The following is a 23,412-nucleotide window of genomic DNA, read 5'->3' as shown; positions in this document are numbered from 1 at the left end:
AACAAGAAATAATGTAAGCATTCTCTGTATAGTCAAATTCTATCAGCCAAGGGGGGTACTAAATCGGCATAACACGGAATAGACAGGATAACCATATCGGGATATAGACATCAACAAAAGAAGTCTGGTCATCAGACACCTACCAAAACCCTAAGAATCCAAGGGAGGATAGATTTCGTCATTGGTTAAGTGGCCAACAGCAAAGTATCGACAATATCCAGACAGCGCAACAACCCACATCTTTCCCATTCACTATCCCCCCTTTGTCCACGACATCTGCCACAGCGTTACTTTTGATTTTTTTTTCTTCTTCTTATCGAAGCTTCCATTGTTGTGATAGCGTCAGTCATATCTCGAGTTGGTTTTGGGAACCTTGATCAATTTTGGCCAGCGACTTGAAGCCTCCAATGTATGTACACAAAAGATCCATTGTTTTTTATTTGCCATCCACGTCCTGTAAACCCTGAATCGCTCGTTAATAGCCCAGTACTGTTAACCTAATCCATGAAGCCCATCCCACTCATCCGTCCGTTGGTATCATATTCCCATAACTCCTGACCCAACCCAAACTCGAATGCTCCCTGAATGATGATGGATATCAATGCTACCCCGACTCCTCTGCCGCCGCAGAATCATTCTCCTTCTTCATGGCATAGCCCTCCACAAAACCGTTTGGATCACATGGCTTTTTCAAGCTGATCCTGTTCTTCTTCACCCACTCCATCACTGCCTCGTGCCGGATCATGACCCGCCGCTGATGAGCCACTGGCTCTTCCTGCTGTGGCGTGCCCTCTTTCTCATTGTTGGCAACACCATCAGGAGCTGGCACTGGCGCACCGGTCAAACCTTCCAGTTCCGCGGGTGTACCAAGCGCAGAATGCTTCACCACCGGCCCAACCCCTGCATCCTCCACAACTCCCATGTCTCTCAACACCATCAAGCAATCCTCAGGGACTATCCAAGTGGCCTTGCTGCAGTCGTAAACATCAACTGTCGCCACTTCTTGTCCATCCTCAATGGCACCCGAGCTCGTCGGTGGGATACTCAGAAGCCACATCGCGATCTCATTGCCCCAAAACCTCTTGTACCCCTTTTTGCCCAGTTCACTAATGGGCTTCTCAGGTCCACCTAGCACTCCTTCCCGTTTGGAGATCTCGTAGCTTACGCCCATCAGCAATGACCCCAGGCCTTTGCGCTGCCATGGTGGAAAGACGAGGATGCATGCCAGGTTGTTGTTGTCCCAGGACATCTTCTCTTTCGAGAAGAACCCGACTACCTGGCTACGTGGTTGGCGAGGAGCGTTGCCGGAGCCGGATGAGGATGATGGGTGTTCTGGCGGTGTTGGCAAAGACGGTGCTGGAACAGCCGGGGTTGTGTAGACGAGCAGAAAATACTTGAAGCCGGTGACGTCAAAAAAGACAGACTTATTGTCCAAGAAGAGTTTGGCAAACAGAGAGAGATTCTGGCAGAACAGCTGTCCAGAATAATTAGTTTTATGCCATGACGAACACCAGCCCAAGACAACTTACCACATCGACCTCGCCGTCAACCTCCCAGATGCTCCACTCCCCTTGGTCTTGAACCAACTCCTCTACCATCTTTTGACTGGCATTGCTCTTCCTACCTCTGCCGGATTTGGGCGGTGGACCACATGCCTTGAGAACGGTTCGCTGACCTTTGGGGTGGGTGTATATCTTTGAACCTGGAATAAAGTTCTTTGCCCGGCAGAGTTGAACGTGCTGCCACCAAGCGACTAGCTCTTTGGAGTACTTGAAGCAACAATCGCAAACATAGAGACGGTCGAGCGTGCCGGGGCCATTGTCCAGGACTTCTTTGCCAAAGTAGGAAGGGTACCAAGTCTTGAAACAGAGGTCTCCAAGGACGACCTTGTCTATGTTTCGGTCGGTCTGTGTATTCTTGATGGCACTCTTTCGATCGGACGTCTTCGTCGCCGTTACGGAGTCGGTTTTCGACGCTGGATGGCCCGGTTGCGAGCCTGACGTAGCCATGGTGATGGGCTTGTTTCGTCCCACGGTAACGGATTGATTTGGAGGCACTGTCTGTGCGTGGCTTGAGGGTCGACCTGGTGGTCTGCCAACCGGACGAGGGGCGACAGGCGAGCGATGAGGGACCGTGGGGACAGGTAGTGACGCTGAAGCAGGCTGAGGGGGCACCGATGGTGCAAGGTTTTCAGCAACCCCAGTCTCAAGTCCGCCGCTATGCCGTGTGGAGCGCGTGACTTTTGGTAAGTTTCCCCCCGTGGTCAGAGGCACATTCTCATTCCCTTGCAGTGCTCGGGATTTGCGAAGTGGCAATGTCACGGGCAGCTCTTCCTCCGCTTCGCTTTCGACGCGGCGGCGACGGCGTCGTGGCTCGGGATCTGCTGGTGTCGGTAGCGGGGCGGTCGAGGATTGACGAGTTGCTCTTCGTGAAGGAGCACCTGGTAAGGTGGATGTCGTAGCGGGAGCATCTTGTGTATCTGGTTCGTCGCTGATTCGTTTCTTCCTCACAAGTCCGGGCATCTTGCCTGCTCGTGATGCCCCTGAGCAGGTGGGAAGCAGGCGCAAGTCGCGACGAGGCTGGAGCTTCGAAACCGAAGCTTGAGCAGGGATTAGCTGTGGGGACTGCGAGCGATGAGAGATGCCAAGAGATGCCCCTGGTCCTGGTGGTGGGGTGCAGGTGGAGCTTGGCGACTGGACGGATGGATGTCCAAGCTTCTGAATCTTCAATTTTTGAACGTCAACGTGGGAGATCGATAGCAACAATAGCTCCTCTCGACGTTTCTCTTTCTCGACCACATGACGGTGCCCGACGAACAATAGTGAGCCGTAGCTGCCACGATGACCGGCCATTGCCTGTACCAATGCTTGGCGCGAGAATCATCGCCTTGAGGGGTGGTGCAAAGAACAGAGGACATCTCTTGCTGGTACTGTCGAAATGGTATTTCTACATAACATGAACTGCTATTGCTAACTCCCTCTGCTCAGCGCCTTTACGGGCACCCCCGACAGTATTTAAACCAAGCATCGTTTACCAGAGCATCCATCTGTTTACCGAACAATGGCACACACTTCAGCACGTTTGGCAGCGGCCAAGACGCCCCACTCCCGCAAAGGTTCTCGGAACCGATGAGGACATTGGAGACAGAGTTCGCAGAAGAAGAAGAAGAAGAAGAAGTAGAAGAAGAAGTAGAAGAAGAAGAAGAAGAAGAAGAAGAAGAAGAAGAAGAAGAAGAAGAAAGCCAGGTTTCAGAACTCCCACGACGGGTCGATTGCCTCCCCAAAAAGTACTCCAACCTCTGGGATCATCTGTCAGCACAAGAGCAGGACGATGAGCTGTGGATGGATCGTGCAGGACCTTCCTTGGCCCTCACCTGGGGCTGGGCAAGACCTTTGGCGGGCGATGCGTGGAAGGGGGAGGCATTTCAGTATACCCCGTCATACCACAAGGACTTCGACTGGGCTGCGCCCGCCATGACGCTGGCTGCCCTCATGCGCTTCCCGAGCGATCAGTGGACCATCAGTGAATGGCCTCTTGCTCGCGGTGTAGCCTGCAACACATCATCCCGCCTCCCTGTCCTGACAGCCCAACTACTGCTCCGGCGAGACGCATACATGCGTGCCCGGGCACGCAAACATATCCCATTAGCTCGCTATCTCGAGGACACAGTGGCCTGGAACGCGCGAATAAAACAGCTAGAGTCTTCTAAAGGGATCACGGAGCAGGACATTGCCACCTGGTTATGGATTCTTTCCTGCCATAATGCCGACTTGCGAGTGGAAAGATTTCTTAGGAGCAGCTGCCGCAAGCCATTCTTCCTGCTACAGGCCATGTTCGCCACGGACCGGCTCTTTGCCAATCCCAAAAGCTTCATGGACCTGGTCCAGTATCTCTCGGACAACTACGTTCACCGACATCGGCCTGAAAGTGAAGATAGGCATTCGCTGCCGCAGTCGAGGGGTCGGGATATGACGTGGTGGCACTTCAACGGAGTGCTACATCGCCTTGTTTGGCATACACGGGATTCATGGCCATCAGCAGTCACGGCAATCGCGCAGTTGGTCGTCGACTACATCAACACTATATCTGATGACCCTTCCAAGGGACATAGCAGCCATGCAGTCCGATCGTTTGTCTTCAACAAAGCTCTCCAATACTTTAGCTGGCCGTCGAGGATGCGTCCACTTGCCAATATGCCCTACAACTGGGCCGCCCAACGACTTGTCCTCAGCATTGCATCATCGTTCGACCCTCCCCTAGTTCCCGACAAGGAGAGCTACAGCGCTATACAAGCGGTCTTGGCTGCTCTTCCGAAAAGCAAGGGCGAGATCAAGAACGCAGAGCGAATCGCAGCAACATGGCCTCCTTATCGGCAAGCCGTCGACGGGGTTGACGAGCGCCGTGACCCCGAAGAGGATTTGAGCCGGAGCTCCATGGCGGGCCTCCTTGCTCGCGAGGCTGGCTACCCTACCAATGTGATCGACCAGGGCATCTCGGTGCTGGCAGGGTCGACTTTTGGCCAGCCACCGTCCATTCAAACAAGAAGCGTGCCACTTCCAACAGTGTCAGGTGAGCATGCCGCCCTCAACCTGCACCGGAACTGGGCCTTGCAAATCAAAGCAACTAGGAACGCCCGGGAAGCTTGGCGGTTGTTCCAGAGACCTCCTCTTCCCACAATGCAACCAGACGCCCAAGTTGCTGGTCAGATGATGGCCAAGCTCTATGCCCATAAAGCGCCATCTGTCAAAAGACTCCGGCCAGGGGACGTCAAAGAAACGTTTCCGATCAATAACGGGAATCTGACTGCTCTCGAGATTGCCAGAATCACCCCTCCGGCTCCAGATGAGCTATATCACACGTTGCTCTCACAAGGGCTCAAACCGGTTGGGCACTATCTTGACATTCTCTTGACAAACGCACCTTCGAAGCAGGAAGCCCTGAACTATGTTCGAGATAGCCCCTTCCACTTTGCTGGAGATGTCCTGTCTGATTTCAGGCGGTGGGACACCCAGGAAGGCAAAGCTGCTCTCGGAGCTCTAGACTTTCAGCTCGTCAATGCCTGGGTTGCTATGCTGTGTCGGGTCCATGTCGATAGTGCTTCTTATACAAGACATACCACGCTCTTCACACGCGAGTTCGGATGTGGGCCGGTGGCTGAGGCCATCTTACTCGCCCATCTCTGCCAGGCGGCTCGACCGGTACTTTCGCGGAACGACAGGAAGCCATGGCACACAATTCTGACGGCGCTTTCGAAAAAGGCTCTTCTGCACAACCCGAGAGGTTACGGGATGGACCACCTTGTGCTGACGATGGATGCGTTTCTAAGGATCTATGAGCGAACGCTGCATATCCAGGGTGATGACACCGTTGCGTTCTTGGCGCTGTGTTACATGATTCGAAAGACGTTGAAAATGGCAACATTTCAATCTTCCCTCACAGAGCGGCGACCCATACCACGGAAGAAACGGCTGGCTAACCTGCTTGCTCGAGCACGTTTGCGGGCGGTGCAATCTTTTGTCAACCTCTCTAGTCCGGTTGAAGCGGGCACTCGGCTGTTCCCCCAAGACATGACACGATACCACATGAGTGCGTTGACAGTGTATCGCTACATGAAAGCGATGGCTTGCTGCGGGGATGGAAAGGAGATGGTGCATATCATGGACTGGGTCCTGGACGGGTGGATGTCGGACTACTTCTCCGAGGAGATCAAAGAGCCAAAGCAACATGCCCACCAGCAAATGATGCACACCATTGCGTACTTTGCTCGGATAGGGAAGGACCTGGTGGAAGAGGCAGAGATGGAGCGCGTCCGGAAGCGACTGGAGCATCTAGTTGAGCACCATGGATGTACATGGGCCTGGCCCAGTGCATATAGGGGATACGGGAAGGATGATATTATTGATTCGACTCTGGCTGCACGCTGGGCCGATCGGATCGCTCGTGCTTCGTCTGAGCAGGCTTTTGATGATGATTAGTTGAGATAGGTACTATGCATAAAAATAAAGAAATACAGGAATGTGAATGCCTCTCAAGTCTCACTACAACTGTCTCTCGTTGTTGACTTCTTGTTGCTCTCGAAGAAGTGTGAGTCTGCATACTCATCTGATTGGCCGATGGCTTGTTTTCTCAGCGCGACTAACACCGGAGCACAACCGCAGGGTACCACGCGACTTCCAGATTGAGACATCTCCCTATCTTGTTGCTCTCTGTGTTTTGTGAAGCCATCTTTTCTTTTGGTCTGGAAGGGTTTCTGCTTCAACTTTTCTATCTTTATTTTCTCTGCCTGGGCGGATTATTGCTGATTGTTTGGTACGCATACTGTACACCCACTCCCGACTTTGTCACTGTCTGCTCTTCGGGAGAGAGGATCCCCGGCCGAGGATTTTGGACGACTTTTTCGCTTTCGAAGACAATCTCCGACCCGGACGGTTCTCATGTTGCCTGTCTCAAGGTAATCCATCGCTTCTCTCGGCTTCTTTCTGGCACACTTACCATCTCGGGATGATGAGGGTGCTGGATTCGTGGCCCTCCACGGGACATGACCTCGAGTTCAATGAGCTCATCCCAACGCATGATAAGACGGAAGCTGCCATCTTGGACCAACTACGGCCGTTGCTCCCAGCATCTCTGGATCACCTGCCTCTCCTTCAGAACCAGGATGAGCCGTCACCAGTAGTCGACTCATTACCACCATCATCACCGCCAGACCTGCCAGCACAATGTCATGCGATTTTCCCAGACGCACCTTCCCTGCCGCCAGTGTCCCTGCCAGGGCCAGAAGACTCGTCTTGGTCACCGCCCCCATTATTGCCAGACAACTGCCGCGCAATCCTCCCAGATGCACCTTGCCTGCCGCCAGTATCATTGCCAGAACCTCAGGGATCATGCTCATCACAGTCTCCAGAGCCCGAACTCGTCAGTTTGGAAATGGCGGTTGTCGCCCAGGCGGTCATCGCCCAGACATCAGAAACCCTCAATGAGACACCAGCACCTTGTTTGCCTAGCCCGGTCCCGCCAAACCAGCAACTTTCTGTCGAGATACCTGTTTCGACACTTATTACGCCAAGATCCCTGCACGATGGATTTGTACCTCCCTTCCCCGTGGTTAAGGAGCGCATTGCGGTGCAGGCCCTGAAGGAGGCCCATGGCGCCATGGATGGCGAGTTCGTGGAATTTGACTTGGACCGGTTCTCGTTCTATCTGGATACGAAACACTATCCTTTGGAAATGAGGTCATTGCAGCACATAGGCATGAGGAAGCCCACCGACCGGTACTACTTTGACGGTGTGCTCAGCTGGAAGGGTCACAAGTATTTTGTTCAGAAAGTCGAGGTGGCTGAACTTCCCATTGGCAACTATGGGGTTGAGCACCCGAGCGTGGATGGCGAAGTCTGGGTTCGTTCGGTCTTTAATTCGAGAACTGAGGTCTACTATCGACTGCGGAGGCCAACGGTTGAATACAAAAGGTTTTACGAACCGTTTGTATGGGCCATGGATCTCGCCAAGCACGTTGTCGACTATGCTGGTTACTTGCTCCAGGAAAACCGCAGTCTTTGTCTCGAAGTCTTCAAGAATTCTTTCTCTGAGTGGCTTGAGAGCACCCACGGCGGATCTGCCGCTTTCCGAAAGTGGCGGCGACAGTATCCTAGGATTGACTTCAGGGTTGCAGTCGCCAACAACATCGACTTTATTTGGAAAGAAGTCTTTGGGGTTCATGGGGAAAAGAAGGCCGGCTCGATGAGACTATTTCGGGAGGCGATGAATGTCGATATCTACGAGTCTAACAAAGCTGTGCCGGAGCTCCCGAAGCTTCTGGAGGGCAGGCCGATGAAGCAGGATGTTGAGGTGGCTCCGACCATCGTAACGCCGTATATCAATGAGTTGTTTGGACATATGGTTCTTGGGAAGGTATTCCATGTGGTGTCAAGTCCAGATGGAGGGCTTCGAACACCAGTGTCGGCCCGGGAAGCGACACCAGATGTTCAGATCAAGATGGAGTGTAATGTTCCTGGGAGGCGCCGAGGGACCACACAATTTTTACCTCTCCACGTTACTGATGCAATCCAAGTTGGCGACACCATCTCTACTCCACACGATGATGAAAGCACAAACACCAAGTGGAAGAAGGAAGAGGGGGTGACCGACTCGCGCTGGTTCGGTCTGGTCCAAAAGGTTCACAAAGCCAAAGATGGCGCCCGAAGCTTCGATGTCACGTGGCTATACCGACCTGCAGAGACGCCGTGTTGTTTGATGCGATACCCTTGGCCGAACGAGCTATTCCTGAGCGATCATTGTACATGTGAGGAGGGCAAGCATGCTAGGGTTAAAGAGCACGAGGTCATGGCTGTCCACAAAGCCAACTGGTTCGGCAGCCCAGAGACCAGCGGTGACGACTTTTTTGTCCGGCACACTTACATTGTGGAACACCGACGCTGGGTATCACTGCAAGAGTCGCACATCAGATGCTCTCATGGGTCAGAGAAGCTCGGTTACAAATCGGGCGACACAGTCCTGGTACTGTTGAACTTGTCGGACAAATATACGGAGCCTTGTGAGATTGTCAAGGTGTTCAAGCAAGGCAAGACCATATTCGTGCGGCTCCGGAGGCTCCTCAGGCGCGGGGAGGTCGATTCTGTGGTCAAGAACGCCGCCACCAACGAGCTCGTCTATACGGACAAGTTTGTGGTGATGAAGCCTGACAGAATCACAGGGAGATGTCAAGTGCGCGTCTTCGAGGCTGATTCGCCTATTCCAAGCCCATACAATCGCGGCGGAACTGGGAATCTCTTCTATATCACCCACCAACTTAACGGCACTCGACAAAAGGTTGTTCCTCTTGGCAACATGCCTTTGACCATGCGTCAGGGCTTTGATCCAAGGGCAGACAATGTCCGCAAGCTGCGGGGAATGGACTTGTTCTGTGGGAGTGGTAACCTGGGACGAGGTCTTGAGGATGGTGGCGCCATTGAAATGCGTTGGGCTGCCGATACTTGGGACAAGGCTATCCATACCTATATGGCCAACGCCCCTGACCAAGACATCGTGCATCCTTTCTATGGCTCGGTGGATGACCTTCTACGGCTAGCTCTGGAGGGAAAGTTCTCGGACAATGTGCCTCGACCAGGCGATGTGGAAGTCATCTCAGCGGGCAGCCCCTGCCCTGGGTTCTCACTGTTGACCATAGACAAGAAGGACCTCAAGCAAACAAAGAACCAGTCCATGGTGGCGTCCTTTGCGGCCTTTATCGACTTTTATCGCCCAAAGTACGCTGTTCTCGAAAACGTCGCCTCGATCGTCCAAGCACACCAAAACCGAAGCCAAGACACGCTGTCCCAGCTGTTCTGTGCTGTCATCGGCCTGGGTTACCAAGCTCAGCTGGTGAATGGGGATGCCTGGACCTACGGTGCGCCCCAGTCGCGTAACCGGGTGTTTCTCCTCATTGCAACCCCCGACGTGCGCTTGCCTGAAGCACCCGCACCCTCACATTCCCACTATCCGGGGACAAAACAGCGGGGTATTGGGAAACTGTGCAATGGCGAGGCTTATGTCCAGCGATTTCTTGATATTTCCACGCCGTTTAAGTACACCAGCTCGTCCGAGGCGACGGCAGATCTGCCCGACATTATCGATGGCATGGTGGATGCTTGCGTATCTCACCCGGAGCACCGTCTAACTATAGGCTTCACCGGAACTATTCGACAGCAGGTGGCTGTAATTCCCATTTTCCCCCACGGCATGAATTTCGTCAAGACGTGGAATGGCGGAAAGGGGGTGATGACGGTGGCGGACAGGGAGCTGTTCCCCAGTGGTGAGGGCGCGATGCGCGGTCGGGTTGCCAGCACCGCACAGGGGTGGTCAAGACTTGCGCCGAACCTTGCGTTCCCTACCATCACGACGGCGTTGGACCCTCGGGACGCGAGGACCGCGAACGGCTTGCATTGGAGGGAGAGCAGGCCCTTTACCTTGGCAGAGGCTCGAAGGGCGCAGGGGTTTTCGGAGGAGGAGGTGCTGCTGGGGAGGCAGTCGGATAAGTGGAAGTTGGTGGGGAATAGTGTGTCGAGGCACATGGCGGTGGCGTTGGGGCTGAAGTTTCGGGAAGCCTGGACGGGGTGTTTGGGGGATGATGGTCGGGGGAGGAGGGATGGTACGATGGAGACAGGTGTTGAGGATGCAATGGAAGAGCAGCTCAGGAGGGAGGAGTGGGAGGAGATGGCGGGGTTGGTGGCTACGAATGTTATATGAGGTGGAGGGTGTGGAGATTAACGGGTATGGCAACCGGCTTTTGTCTGAGGAGACGGTTAAGGGGGGGGGGGCGGGGGGGCACGTCAACAAGATTCAGCAGGTTGAGAGGGTGATGGTGGCTCGAATGGCGGAGAAAGCTTCTACTGCGGGCAGTTCTGAGGTTGCTCAGAGCGAGTCGGACAATGCGGTGCAGTCGCTTCCTTCGCCGTGTACATCACTGGAGAAGTCGCCGGGTCCGGCGAATGTGCGGATCTCGGGGGATGATGGACATTGAAACGCTTGGTTGTGTTGGAATGAGCATTGTTTAGTATACACATTATGAGTGTATTGGGGCTTTGGGGAGGAGGGGGGAGCATATTTCCAGTTTCGGTCGATTCAGCATAAGATACCCGGGGTGGCTTGGTGGGAGTAGAGCTTTTTTGCATTGGAAGAGATGTATGTATATATCGAGAGAGAGATGGAGGGAAGAGAGGGGGAAATGCGGTCATGATCTGGATTCAGTATCGTTATCTGTGTATGCGATTCGGGTAGGAGGGGTGTCGGCAGGAAGTTGGGGTGGGGGATGGATATATAAGTTTGGATGCATGTATTATCGGCAGTGCAAAAGAAGTCTTTGAACATGTCAAAGGATTGAAGTTGTGACTTGTGTGTTCATGTGGTGACGTTGTGAAGCAGGGTGTATTAAACTCGAGGCAGCTACTACTGCATGAGAGGGGGTAGGATTACTGGAATTCTGGTGCATGTGTAGGTGGTGAGGGTTAGGAATGTTATCTTGGTCATACACAAAGGAGGGTTATATATAGTAGCTAGCTCATCCAGCAAAGGATTGTGCGCAGATGCTGTGTGAAAAATGAGGGGTTTTTGTTTCCTCTTTATAACCCACTCGGAATGATTTGGGGACACTCCAGTCGGCAGAGATGAAGTGTTCAGAGAAAAGTGAGGCTCAACAAGGGGGCAGGGGGGTGGAATTCCTAAGCGATTGGTGCCAGCGGCTACGAAGTCGGTCTTGGCAGGGGTAGGTTGCGGACCAATGAGAACGCTTCGGCGCTTGTTTCAACGACGACGAGGAAACGTCAGGCTGGTGAGAGGGAAGTAAATGGTAGGTTCGTGAGCGCTTGGAGATTAGACGCATTGTGGAACATCCCGGCAGTGGAAGAAATTGTAAGGCGGGCGGTTGCTGCTGGGGTTTGCCAACTGGACTGGGGGTGGGAGTTGTGCAACGACCGCCAACCAAAGGGTTTGGCCGAAGTTGGAGATGTCCACGCGCTGATGCGGGTTGGGTGGTGGCCAGGTGTTCCGGCCTGGTGGAAGATGTTGGGGCGGTGGTGATATGTGATGATACCAAGGCTGGAGTGGAGGGGGAAGCGCAGGTAATATCGTGAGAAAGAGACGCGGTTACGGGCTTTCGGGGAACGTGTGTGTGTGTGTGTGTGTGTGTGCCCATCTCTTATACATTTCTCTCCCGCACGTCATACCCTCTCTTTCTCTTCTTTATCCCTTGTCTCACACACGCACACACACACATATCTTTTACTTTTCTCTCTTGTCGATCAACTCCCAATATCCTTGCCAGTTGGCAAACATCTCTTTTGTTGTCATCTTTTTCATCTTTTGTCTATCATCATCACTTGCGTGGCATATATCTATCTCTTTTTTTCTGTTTCAGCACATCTTCCCATCAAGAACGAGACCTCTCTTTGCTACATAGCATAACAGATTTTTCTGGGCTGGTCCTACATCTCTCCTTTTTTATTCTTTTTCTATACACTTTTTCTTTGGTTCGAAGGCAAAGCAAAGATGCGCCTTACAACAACATTAATATCGCTACTTTTGGGATCGGTTGCAGAGGCCGGTCCTCTTAAGTGGAGGAGGGGATCGAATGGGAATGGGTATCAGGGGAGGAGGACGGTGGAGGAGGAGGAGGGGGTGGGGAGGATGAAGTGGGCGAGGCAGTTTAATACTACCGTTGGGGGGCCGGTGATCACGACGCGTACGAACATCGAGACGACGGTTGTGACGACAATTGTGCCGGAGACGACGGCGACGGAGGTTGAGGAGGCTGTACCTACTACAACGACGAGGAGTTTGGTGAGCCAGGTTACGCTGCCGTTGGTTGGGGCGCCGGAGACGAGCGCCGGGACGGGGTTGGAGACTTCTACTGCTGAGGCGACGGTGACGGGCTTACCTGGGGCTACAGTCAGCTCGATTGCGAGTTCGGGGGTGGAGAGTTCTGTGGGTGAGACGTCGGTGGGGGAGGTTACTGCCACCGAGACTCTTGCGACTGAGACCTCTACTGCTGAAACTTCGACTGTCGAGACTTCAACAGCGGAGACATCGGAGACCGCGACTGCTTCCCTCGAGACCTCCCTAGTCGAAACATCCACGCTCGTCACGAGCCTCGCCAGTGAGACGGAGACCTCCGTCGAGACATCAAAGCCGTTGCCAACTTCAAGCACGCCGCTGATTGTTTCCTCCTTTCTTACTCCATCGGCCACCGCGACTGGGACTGCTAGTACCGATCTCACCAGCACCGCTACTACCGAACCCGCCGACCTCACAAGCAGCCCGACAGAGACTGGTGCTACTAGCACTCTCCCTGCCGAAACCGCATCAACACCGGCCACCTCAACCGCCAACGTCACCGTCACCGGCGAGCCCAACACCGCCATTCCCACCGCCATCACCAACCTCCCAACCGCGACCGCAAGCATCCCCACCAATGAGTTCAGAAACAACATTGCCCTGGCCCAGGAGTACAATACCATCTTCTCAGAAACCACCATGTCCACCGCCTGCAACGTAGGCCAGGCCGCCTGCGTCAACCACAACGTCGTGAAGTGCTCCGAGAATGGAAACAACTTTGAGCTTCAGCGCGAGTGCCCCTCCGGCACAGCCTGCTTCGCCATGCCCCTGAACAATACGGTCAACGGCGTCATCATCGGGTGCGTCGATCCTGATCTGGCGCAGGAGACCTTGGGAATTGTGCCAGCGGATATGATCCCCAATCTCCCAAGCGATGCCCCTTCCACTCCTCCCGCAACCACTGCACCTGCCTCGAGCACACCAGCGGATACATTCACCTCAACAGCAACCATCACAGTCTCTTCCGGCATCGGAACAGTCACCGAAACAGACGTCGATACTACTACCCCCACAGAGTCACCAGCACAATCCGGCACCAGCACAGCAACCATCACGATCTCGACCGGCATCGAGACAGTCACCCAAACAGGGGAAACTCCCATCCAAACCGAGACAACCCCTCTCACAACCGCCATCACCAAAACTGCCACCATCGACCTGACCTCAGAAACAATAACCATGACCCTCACCCTCAGCCCAACCCCCCGCTTCCCCCAACTCGACGAGACCACTATCCCCCTCCCCACAACAACCAATATCCCAAGCGTCGAACCCTTCCTCCCCGCGCCTGTCGAGAGCGAACCCCTCCAAACATCAGCCACCCCTCCCCCGATCATCTTTCCCACTCCTGAGCCGGTTCCAACCACAACAACGACGAGGACAAGATTGTCGGTTATTCCTATCGAGGACACCACCACCATCACCACCACCGCCACCGCCACCGCCACTCCCACTCCTATTCCAGAGCCAATAACAACAACAACAACAATCCCAGATGTGGCAAACGGAGGGCAGGAGAAAGAGGCAACGGTCACGGTGACGGAGAGGGAGACAGTGACGGAGCAGGTGCGGGAGACGGTGACGGTTACTGTTGGTGCTTAAGCGATTACCGGAATGTCTGGACGTCTGGTCTTTTGGAAATGAAAAATAAAAAAAAAATAAACATTTTGATATCTTACCACGCTCTAGTTCTTTATAATTACCTAGCGCTACAGAAATCAGTATAACGTGTGGTGATTCTTTAGTTTCATACCTTTTGTTCCAAAGGAATAGGTGTTTAAAGATGGTGAATAGGTTCAAGGGATAGCGAGAGTGCGCATTAACTAGGTATCTTTTGAGGCTTGTTACCTATCTTTAAAGGCCTTTAGGGATAGTTAATAGGCCCTTAAAAGATAGATAACAGGCCTTTAAAGATAGATAATAGGCCTTGAGAAATAATTTATAGGCTCCAAAACATAAGTACCATGCCTTTGGAGATAGTTAATGTTTCAAAGTATATCGACTATCTTTAAATGCCTATTGAGTATCTTTTGAGGCGGGACAAGCAGTGCGGTTCTGGGCGTTTGTAGCAGGGAGAATGCAACATTGGTACTCAAGTTGTCTTAAAATTGTATTCATTACGCTGATCGCTACAGTATACCCATCATCAACAGAGTTTGAGCCCCTCCCCCCCTTCGCAGCAACACAACCCTACTTACTCCCCGAAGCCCTCTTGAGATTCTCCATAATGTTCTGAATATGCGCATTGTTCCCCAATGCCACCGGCGTCGGTGCAACCGCATTCTGCCCACCGCCGTAGTACCCTGCTGCTCCCTGGTACTGTGGTGGTTGTGGCACCCCATACTGTTGCGGTGGTGCTTGCTGCGGTACACCACCCTGCAAAGACCCAAGCAACGCATTGATATCAATCTGTGGAGCAGGTGCCCTGGTAGCAGTAGTCTGCTGTTGCGACTGCTGCTGGGTTTGGAGACCGGTCAACAGAGACCTCAAATAATCATTATCAATAGGCGTAGCAGGAGGAGCAGGAGCAGCTTGTGGAATGGATGACGCTGGAGGATAGCTCTGATATCCGGTGGCAGGCGGTGGAACAATGGGACTCTGATAAGGAGCAGTGGGAGCAGCAACAGGAGGAGGCTGGTAAGTTGGAGGATATGCCGCGACATGGGGCGGTGGAGGTGGTGGAGGAGCATGCACGACTCTCGTCTTCTCCCTCATGACCAGCCCACCCGCCAGTTCCGGGTTCAGCGAGTTGTAACTCTCAAATCGGATATTGCTCCCCGTGCCTGAGTTGCGGATGAACAGTTGCAGTGATATCAATCCCGAGTCACGGGATTTCTGGTCTAAGTCAATAATGGCATGAACACCTTCGAGCACCTGACGCTGCACGATTGTATTGCGGGGAAAGCGAGGGTTGAGATGCATCACGGCTGTCTTGAGGCCATGGGCATGGAGAGCGTTCTGTACCCAGTCAACAAAGGGCCGGTCCAGATCTTGGAGGAGCAGGATCTGGACGTCTGGAACATCGTTGCCGTAGCGGCGAGGGATGTCGAGGCGGTCTACATCCGATGGGGTGCGGCGATGTGGACTGGGACTTCTTCGTCTGTAGGATTCACTGCCAAAACGGCTGCGCCGGGGCGACCGGGACCGGCGACGGTCGTGTGACATTGGACCGTTGTCGCGATCTCGAGAATAGAAGCCGCGAGGGTCGTCTCGGCGGGGCGAGGCGGAGCGGCGGTGGTCATTGGTTCTCTTCCAACCAGGGTCTCTCGGCTGGTTGTTCAAGTCGAGCCTGTCATTTGCCATGCCACGAGGACCACCGCGTCGATCTGGCGAGTGCCCTCTGTCATCTCCACCCTTTTTCTTTTGACGACGGGATATTTCGAGGTCTGTGTAACAGGTTAGTTAAGAGATTGTTTTTCGTGGAGACAAGGGCACACTCACGAATACGGCGGCCACCAAGCTCCATGTCCTGACATGCCTCCAGTGCGGCCTGGGCTTCAGAAACGTTGTGATACTGCACAAAACCATAGGCGCTCTTCATGGAAATCTGCGCTAGTCTGCCGTACTTGCTGAACACGGCGAACACCTCCTTCTTTGATACCCGATCGCTGGAGAGATTGCCTATACACATTTGTCAGTCGGCCTATGGACACCAGCAACATCGGGGCTAACATACCGACAAAGATACGGGCGCCTTCGGGGAACCTATCCCAGTTTTGTTCCGAGGTATACGTCCTCTCGTCGTTCACGAAGGTATCCCAGGCATGGTTGGAGAAGGAGGCTGCGTAACCGGCGCCAGCCGCTCCAGGAACCGAGGCTGGTGGCTCCATGGAGTCAAGTGAATGTCTATAAGGTCCTAACGGGTGGTTGTGGTTGTGCGTGGGATTGGGACCACGTGGCTGATAGGCATGTGGTTGAGCCGATAATAATGGCTTGGGGGGCAGTGATGGGGGAAGGGGGCCTGAAATCAAAGGGGCGGATACGGATGTTGGGGTATCTGCAGACGTGACAGTAGCAGTGGCTCGAGCAGTGATGTCGTCTACCAGCTTTTGGATGTCAGCGGCCTCAGCAGATGCAGCAGCGGACTTGTTGTTGGGGGTGGACGTCGGTGCGTCTGATGGACTGGAAGTTTCGGGGCCGCTGGACTGGGAAGGTGGCTCATTCTCAATGGATGTGAGCGTTGGCCAGCTGTTGACATTAGGCTGGGTTGCTGTCGACGATGCGGGTGGAGGAAGGCGATCTTCATGATGGGCAATGACAGCTGGAGCTGGAGCTTGAGCAGGTGCAGATGTGACTTGGTCATTCATGGAATTGGAAGCGGCAGCCTCCTCTGATACATCAGGCTGAGGCTCGCCAGCGCCAGCCTCGCTACTCGAGCTCTGGGGGTCGACAGGCGAATCAAAGCTTCTTGCATACTCATCATTGTCGGGAGGAGCATCGGCAGCACCGTCAGAGGTGGCAGAGGGCTTCTCGGCGGCCTCGTCCTCTTCACCGTAGTCAATGCTGCCGTCGCTATCATCGTGGAAGTCCGACGAGTCACCGACCACTACGATAGTATCGGAGACTGGCGCAGGGGCATCCGGAGTCTCTAGACCGGGATCCACGATGATGCCGGACATGGCTGTGTCAGCGGTAGCTGCTTGGTCCTGGAGCATGGGCACCACAGAATTGCTCTGGATCTGGACAGAGATGGGCTTGGGCGAAAGGGGACTCAGACTGGCGGCGGCCACAATTTCGGGCGACTGTTCCGACATCAAGGGGGATGCGGGATGCGGGATGCGGACGTGGGACCAGAGAGATCAGAAAAAGAAAGAGAAAAAGCCGAATAAGTTTGGCGCAGAGACGTGAGAGGTGGAGGTAAGAAGGAACGGGGAAGGCTTGGGTTGGAGGAAAAGACGTGGGTGGACTTTAAAGTTTTGTTGTGTGGACTGTAGACGGGGGATTTTGGCGATGGATCTTGTCTGGCGATGGATGGATGATGACTGACTGGATGCACAGAGTGAGAGAGGGGAGAAAGCGACTGGTTCTGGTTTTGTGATATTTTTGTGGTGGCGGATGAAGGTTTGCAAAAAGAACGCCGACTGGGGACCCGTCACAAACTCGCAGTCACTTTCGATGATGGAGGAGCCTGGGGGCAGTTGCAAGCGCAAGGCTGAGAGGAGATAAAACATGTTATTATTTGCAGGAGGAAGAAAATTCTCGATCAAAAGCCCCACCCGAGCTTAGGGTTGCTTGGCGTGACCTGCCGTCCAGGGTTGAAGTGGGAGTGGGGTTCTTCAGCACAACAACGACCAATGGATTGTCTTCCATTGTTTGCATTCCTCAATCAATAACAACAGCATCCATCAAAGAATGTCGCTGCTTCGTAGACCTCAGCCATTAGACCTCCTGTTTTCAGGGAGTCGCTGGGTGTCAGTACCACCGTTTCCGCGATTCATTAGACACCAGGCCTTCGACACATCTTTTGACGAAGAGCAGCTTAGTGAAGCCCGGAGATGGCACCAGTCATTCAAGATTGACAGTCTTCCAGAAGGCAACACATCGTTTGCCCGCTCATCCGGTCCTGGCGGCCAACACGTGAATAAGTTTGTGCATCTGCCACCAGTGTGTCGAGCCTCAGCTTGTTGACTGTCTGGGCAGGACGGAAACTAAAGCAACAACCACATGGCCTGTTCCACAGCTACTATCCAAACTTCCCAAACTGCTACATGCTGGTGTTAGGGAATCGAAATACTTTTCCAAGCGGAGTGACTCTCTGGTTTTCCAGGCCCAAACCCAGAGAAGCCGCACTGCCAACTCGGAAGAAAACCGACAGAAGCTGTTTGACGAGCTCCAGCAGCTGTATGAAGCCACCGTGCCAAACGCAACACGGCCAGAAAAAGCTGCCAAATATGAAGCACTGTGTGTAGCATCCATCTCCCAGTCTTTGCTACCTAGATACTGATCCCGTGACAGGAAGAAGAGCGCCACAGAGACCAGGATAAAAACCAAAAAGCACCATTCTTCCAAAAAGGCCTACCGGAAGGGGGCTTCAGAATGACAATGCTGGTTGCGGAGTTGATGTTGGAAAACCAGAAAATGAAAACAAAAAGGTAGTGCCCAATCTCGGACTTGGGCCGAGACCTTCAGCCTGACCGCCGCACGGGGACCCCTATAGGCACACCAGCCACCTTGAACGTTAGATGCCTGATTCTGAATCCGATTGCGGGTTTTGCCGGAGTATGCCGTTGGCAAAGCCAGGCACTTAGCTACCCTATTGTTTTGTGAACAAGACCAGCAATCAGATCGAGACTTGTGTGCTACGACCAAGGAGGTGGGTGTGCTCGGTTCCAGGAACGAACGCTTCAGACTGCTATGCTAACTTGACACCACTTGGAGCATCGATGGCTACTTGCTGCAGAGTGGAAGCAGGAGACGGTGCTAAAACACCCTGTGACGCGTCCATAGAAGCTTGCCCCCAGGCCACGGCTCGTTGCACCGGGTACGATGTTTGTCCGGCAATAGGCCAACAGCAGCGCGGTAGCAGCGTGGTACAGAAAGGGGAGAAAATGGAATATCTTGAATATATACCTGTCCTTACACTTATCCGCCTTAATTCAATATAATTCTCTCGCTCAAGTAACTTTCTCCCAGGTCCTGGCAATCACACCTCCCAAGCACAACTCAAGAGTCAGTCATCACTGACCTCGCCGTCCCAATTAGGAAATCGCGAAGTCAATTGATGAACTGCGCTAGTGCAGCTCACTGTGGAACCCCCATGGTTGATAAGCCGATAAGACTTCTTGGCGACTCACCGCCGGGCAGAACGAAAAATAATTGAGAGCTCTCAGCACCTGCAGCTTGTCGCAAACTTGGGTCCCTCTCCAAATTTGTCCAAGGCCCAATTCGCAAAGAAGAAAGCCGCGACAATGACGACCCAAAAAGTAGTGTATGTTCTCTTGCTTTCTCTTGGCGTACATCGCTCATCTCGACCAGTATTAATTGACATTTCTGCCCCACAGAGACTCCCGAATCCCAACACTGATCCGCAATGGCCTCCAAGAGAAGAAGCGCTCCTTCTTCGTCGTCGTCGGCGACCACGCCAAAGATGCCATCGTCCACCTCTACTACATCATGTCCAGCATGGAGGTGAGGCACAACAAGCAGGTGCTCTGGGCCTACAAGAACAAGCTCCTCGGCTTCACCTCCCACCGAAAGAAGCGAGAGAACAAGATCAAGAAGGAAATCAAGCGCGGGATAAGAGAGGCCAACTCCGAGGACCCATTCGAGCTGTTCATCTCTCTCAACGATATCCGATATGTCTACTACAAGGAGACCGAGAAGATCCTCGGTAACACCTACGGCATGTTGATCCTCCAAGACTTCGAGGCCATGACGCCGAATATTCTCGCCAGGACGATCGAGACAGTCGAGGGTGGTGGTCTGGTTGTTTTGCTGCTCAAGGGGATGAACTCCCTGAAGCAGCTCTACACCATGTCTATGGATGTCCACTCGAGATACAGGACCGAGGCGCACGATGATGTTGTGGCGAGGTTTAACGAGAGGTTTATCCTTTCGCTCGGGAGCTGCGATTCGTGCCTGGTCATCGATGACGAGTTGAACGTGTTGCCAATTTCCGGAGGAAAGGGGGTGAAGGCGCTGCCACCACCGAAGGAGGACGAGCCATTGAGCAAGACGAAGTTGGAGCTGGAGAAGATTAAGGATTCGTTGCAGGATACACAGCCGATCGGGTCGCTTGTGAAGCTTGCGAAGACGACGGACCAAGCAAAGGCCCTTTTGACGTTCGTCGATGCGATTGCGGAAAAGACGCTCAGGAATACGGTCACGCTGACGGCTGCGCGTGGTCGCGGAAAGTCTGCGGCGATGGGCGTTGCCATTGCGGCGGCCGTGGCCTATGGATACAGCAATATCTTTATCACTTCGCCATCACCAGAAAACTTGAAGACACTATTTGAGTTTGTGTTCAAGGGATTCGACGCGCTTGATTACAAGGACCACGCCGATTACTCGATCATTCAGTCGACGAACCCAGATTTCAACAAGGCGATTGTCAGAGTCAACATTCACAGAAACCACCGTCAAACCATTCAATACTTCCGCCCTCAGGATGCGCACGTTCTCGGACAGGCCGAGCTGGTGGTTATCGATGAGGCGGCTGCTATTCCCCTTCCCCTTGTCAAGAAGCTCATGGGCCCCTACCTGGTTTTCATGGCCTCGACAATCAGCGGTTACGAAGGTACCGGTCGGTCGCTTTCGCTCAAGCTGATCAAGCAGCTCAGAGAACAGTCCATGACTGGTGGCAACCCGAATGGATCTGGCACTGCCGAGGTAGACAGAGCAAGCGGAAAGACTACCAAGGAAACTGCCGGTATTGGCGGTCGCTCCCTCAAGGAGATCACCCTCTCCGAACCCATCCGTTACGCTCAGGGCGACAGCGTGGAAAAGTGGCTCAACACCCTTCTCTGCCTCGATGCGACACTCCCCAGGTCGAAACTCAGCACCCAGGGCTGCCCCGACCCTTCTCAGTGCGAGCTCCTCCACGTCAATCGCGACACACTCTTCTCTTTTCACCCAGTCTCAGAGCGTTTCCTTCAGCAAATGGTCGCGCTCTATGTCGCTTCCCACTACAAGAACTCACCCAATGATCTTCAGCTCATGTCTGATGCGCCCGCCCACGAGCTTTTCGTGCTTACCGGACCCATCTCGGAAGGGAGACTGCCAGAACCACTGTGCGTCATCCAGGTGTCTCTGGAAGGTAAAATCAGCAGACAGAGCATCCTCAACAGCTTGGCCAGAGGGTCACAGCCAGCCGGTGATTTGATCCCCTGGCTGGTCTCCCAACAATTCCAAGATGACGAGTTCGCCTCTCTCTCCGGCGCCCGCGTTGTCCGTATCGCCACCAACCCCGACTACGTCTCCATGGGCTATGGCTCCAAGGCTTTGGAGTTGTTGGTCAACTACTACGAGGGAAAGTTCGCCAACCTGTCCGAGGATAACGATGTGACCATGGCCCAAGCCGCCCCAAGAGTCACGGGTGCCGAGCTGGAGAGAGGCAGTCTGTTCGACGACATCAAAGTCAGAGACATGTCTGAGCTCCCTCCCCTGTTCGCCAAACTGGCAGAGAGGAGACCGGAAAAACTGGACTATGTCGGTGTGAGCTACGGTTTGACGCAGCCGCTGCACAAGTTCTGGAAGAGGTCACAGTTTGCTCCGGTTTACCTGAGGCAAACGGCGAATGACTTGACGGGTGAGCACACGTGTGTCATGCTCAGGCCGTTGCAGGACAGCAATGACTCGACTTGGCTGGGGGCTTTTGCGAATGACTTCCACAAGAGGTTTTTGTCGCTGTTGAGTTACAAGTTTAGGGAGTTCCCCTCCATCTTGGCGTTGACGATTGAGGAGAGCGCGCATGCGGGTGCCGAGTTGGACCCGTCAGCCAAGGCTGGGGAGTTGAGCAAGGCCGAGTTGGACAACGTGCTAACTCCTTTTGACCACAAGAGGTTGGAGTCGTATTCGAACGGGTTGCTTGATTACCACGTTGTGCTGGATCTTGTTCCTACTATCGCCCACTTGTTCTTCAACGGCAAGTTGAAGGATGTCAAGCTCAGTGGGCTGCAGCAAGCGATTTTGCTGGCGGTTGGTTTGCAGAGGAAGGAGGTGGATGTGGTGGCGGATGAGTTGAACCTGCCGGCGAGTCAGCTGCTGGCGATTTTCATCAAGATTATGAGGAAGATTGTGTCGCATTTGAGCTCGGTGGTGTCGGGGGCGATTGAGGCTGAGATGCCGGATCAGGGCAGGCTCGGGGTGAGCAGGGAGAATGCTTCGGGTGTGCATGATGATGAGGTGGTGGACAACAAGTTTGTGCCGTTGGAGACGAGCTTGGAGGATGAGTTGGAGGAAGCGGGGGACGAGGCTGCTGCGGAGCTGAGGAGGAGGCAGAGGGAGATGATTGATTCTTTGCCTTTGGATCAGTGAGTTTTATTTTCCAACGAACGGTCGGTGGTTGCAGTTTGCTAATATGCTTGTCATAAGGTATGAGATTGAAGACGACGAGACAGTCTGGAGGGATGCCGAGAAACAGGTGCTCAAGGCAGCCAAGACCGGCAAGTCAGGGACAACGGTGAGCGTCAAGACCAAGACAAAACGCAAGGCTGTTGAAGATGGTGGTGAGGAGAAGGGACACTCCAAGGCGAAGAAGCCCAAGAAGGAGAAGAGCAGCAAGAGGTAATTCAAGAGAAGAGTATGTAGGGAGCTGTTTGTACTGGCAAAAGAAGATACCCAGTCTTGATTTGACAGGAATTGAATCAGGACTTTCCATAACCCTATTCTCTACAGACGAGACTCGTGATGTTACACAGACGTCCCAGCCAGATGTTTATGTTTGACAGGGGGAGCGAACCGTTGGGTGGACTCCTTGAACGGGGGGGAAGTGGGGCTCCCCACTCGATGCGATTGGTTGGGAGAACGAGGGGCAGAAACTGGGTGCTTGTCTCGGGTGGTCTGGGTCACGATGGAAGCTGGAGATGGGGTGCGGCTGACGGAGACAAATGCCGGAACGAGCTTCTTTTCTTTTTGTTGGTGTCTTGTTGACATAAAAGAGTCTTCAGTGTTTGCTCGTTGGGCAGAGTCAGCTTTGATACTACCTTAAGTTGTTGAGTTGGAGCCTCAAGTGGAAACAACAGCAGAAACAATCACACGAACCCCCTCTCCTCGCTCTCCCCCTCCCACTCCCTCCCCCAGCCGTCCCCCTGAGCTGTTGTGTCACTCTCCCCATACATATAATAGCAAAACCCCGGGCTTATTCCCTCCCTCCCTCTCAAACCAATCCCTTTATTTCTACAGAGACAAATCATCCAATCCCTTTTGGTCCGATTGGACCCCCTCTTTTGGCACGTACTTCTCACTGCGTTACAGCAAGGCTGGCTGGCTGCCCGATTGCGGTCAGAGGAGTTTCCCCCCCTTTGGCTACTGGTACACCAACTAGGATAAGGCTGCGCAAGGCGCCCAGGCAAACTATTACCGACGACG

The 23,412-nt window shown here is 53.6% G+C and overlaps 7 protein-coding genes across 7 annotated transcripts; 5 read left to right on the top strand and 2 right to left on the bottom strand.

The window, feature by feature from the left end:
* Positions 1-329: 329 nt before the first annotated feature.
* Positions 330-2,689, bottom strand: SAS2 (SAS complex subunit). Its single transcript, XM_062880121.1, has 2 exons — positions 1,530-2,689; positions 330-1,474 (listed from the first exon to the last, which is right to left on the bottom strand). The coding sequence occupies exons 1-2, from the start codon at positions 2,520-2,522 to the stop codon at positions 605-607; spliced, it is 1,863 nt and encodes a 620-aa protein (XP_062731443.1). The 5' UTR covers positions 2,523-2,689; the 3' UTR covers positions 330-604.
* A 174-nt stretch (positions 2,690-2,863) lies between these two features.
* On the top strand, positions 2,864-5,975 carry QC761_509110 (uncharacterized protein; the record flags this gene model as incomplete). The annotated part of the gene is made up of 3 exons (XM_062880120.1): positions 2,864-2,926; positions 2,988-3,165; positions 3,193-5,975. The coding sequence occupies 3 exons, from the start codon at positions 2,864-2,866 to the stop codon at positions 5,973-5,975; spliced, it is 3,024 nt and encodes a 1,007-aa protein (XP_062731442.1).
* Positions 5,976-6,504: 529 nt separating this feature from the next.
* Positions 6,505-10,516, top strand: QC761_509100 (uncharacterized protein; the record flags this gene model as incomplete). The annotated part of the gene is given in 2 exon segments (XM_062880119.1): positions 6,505-10,233; positions 10,244-10,516. 2 exon segments carry the CDS (start codon positions 6,505-6,507, stop codon positions 10,514-10,516), a joined length of 4,002 nt encoding a protein of 1,333 aa, XP_062731441.1.
* A 1,523-nt stretch (positions 10,517-12,039) lies between these two features.
* QC761_509090 (uncharacterized protein) lies at positions 12,040-13,986 on the top strand (the record flags this gene model as incomplete). The annotated part of the gene is made up of 1 exon (XM_062880118.1): positions 12,040-13,986. The coding sequence occupies one exon, from the start codon at positions 12,040-12,042 to the stop codon at positions 13,984-13,986; it is 1,947 nt and encodes a 648-aa protein (XP_062731440.1).
* A 507-nt stretch (positions 13,987-14,493) lies between these two features.
* NAB3 (nuclear polyadenylated RNA-binding protein 3) lies at positions 14,494-17,525 on the bottom strand. The gene is made up of 3 exons (XM_062880117.1): positions 16,061-17,525; positions 15,826-16,005; positions 14,494-15,770 (listed from the first exon to the last, which is right to left on the bottom strand). The coding sequence occupies exons 1-3, from the start codon at positions 17,136-17,138 to the stop codon at positions 14,575-14,577; spliced, it is 2,454 nt and encodes an 817-aa protein (XP_062731439.1). The 5' UTR covers positions 17,139-17,525; the 3' UTR covers positions 14,494-14,574.
* A 211-nt stretch (positions 17,526-17,736) lies between these two features.
* On the top strand, positions 17,737-18,424 carry QC761_509070 (uncharacterized protein; the record flags this gene model as incomplete). The annotated part of the gene is made up of 3 exons (XM_062880116.1): positions 17,737-17,961; positions 17,990-18,285; positions 18,340-18,424. The coding sequence occupies 3 exons, from the start codon at positions 17,737-17,739 to the stop codon at positions 18,422-18,424; spliced, it is 606 nt and encodes a 201-aa protein (XP_062731438.1).
* An 868-nt stretch (positions 18,425-19,292) lies between these two features.
* On the top strand, positions 19,293-22,612 carry NAT10 (N-acetyltransferase 10; the record flags this gene model as incomplete). The annotated part of the gene is made up of 3 exons (XM_062880115.1): positions 19,293-19,312; positions 19,386-22,355; positions 22,417-22,612. 3 exons carry the CDS (start codon positions 19,293-19,295, stop codon positions 22,610-22,612), a joined length of 3,186 nt encoding a protein of 1,061 aa, XP_062731437.1.
* Between the last annotated feature and the right edge of the window lie 800 nt (positions 22,613-23,412).

This window comes from Podospora bellae-mahoneyi, chromosome 5 (assembly GCF_035222275.1).
Source record: "Podospora bellae-mahoneyi strain CBS 112042 chromosome 5, whole genome shotgun sequence".
Lineage (NCBI taxonomy): Eukaryota > Fungi > Ascomycota > Sordariomycetes > Sordariales > Podosporaceae > Podospora > Podospora bellae-mahoneyi.
Note: the sequence above shows the minus strand (reverse complement) of the source record. Positions and strands in the feature narration are given on the sequence as shown.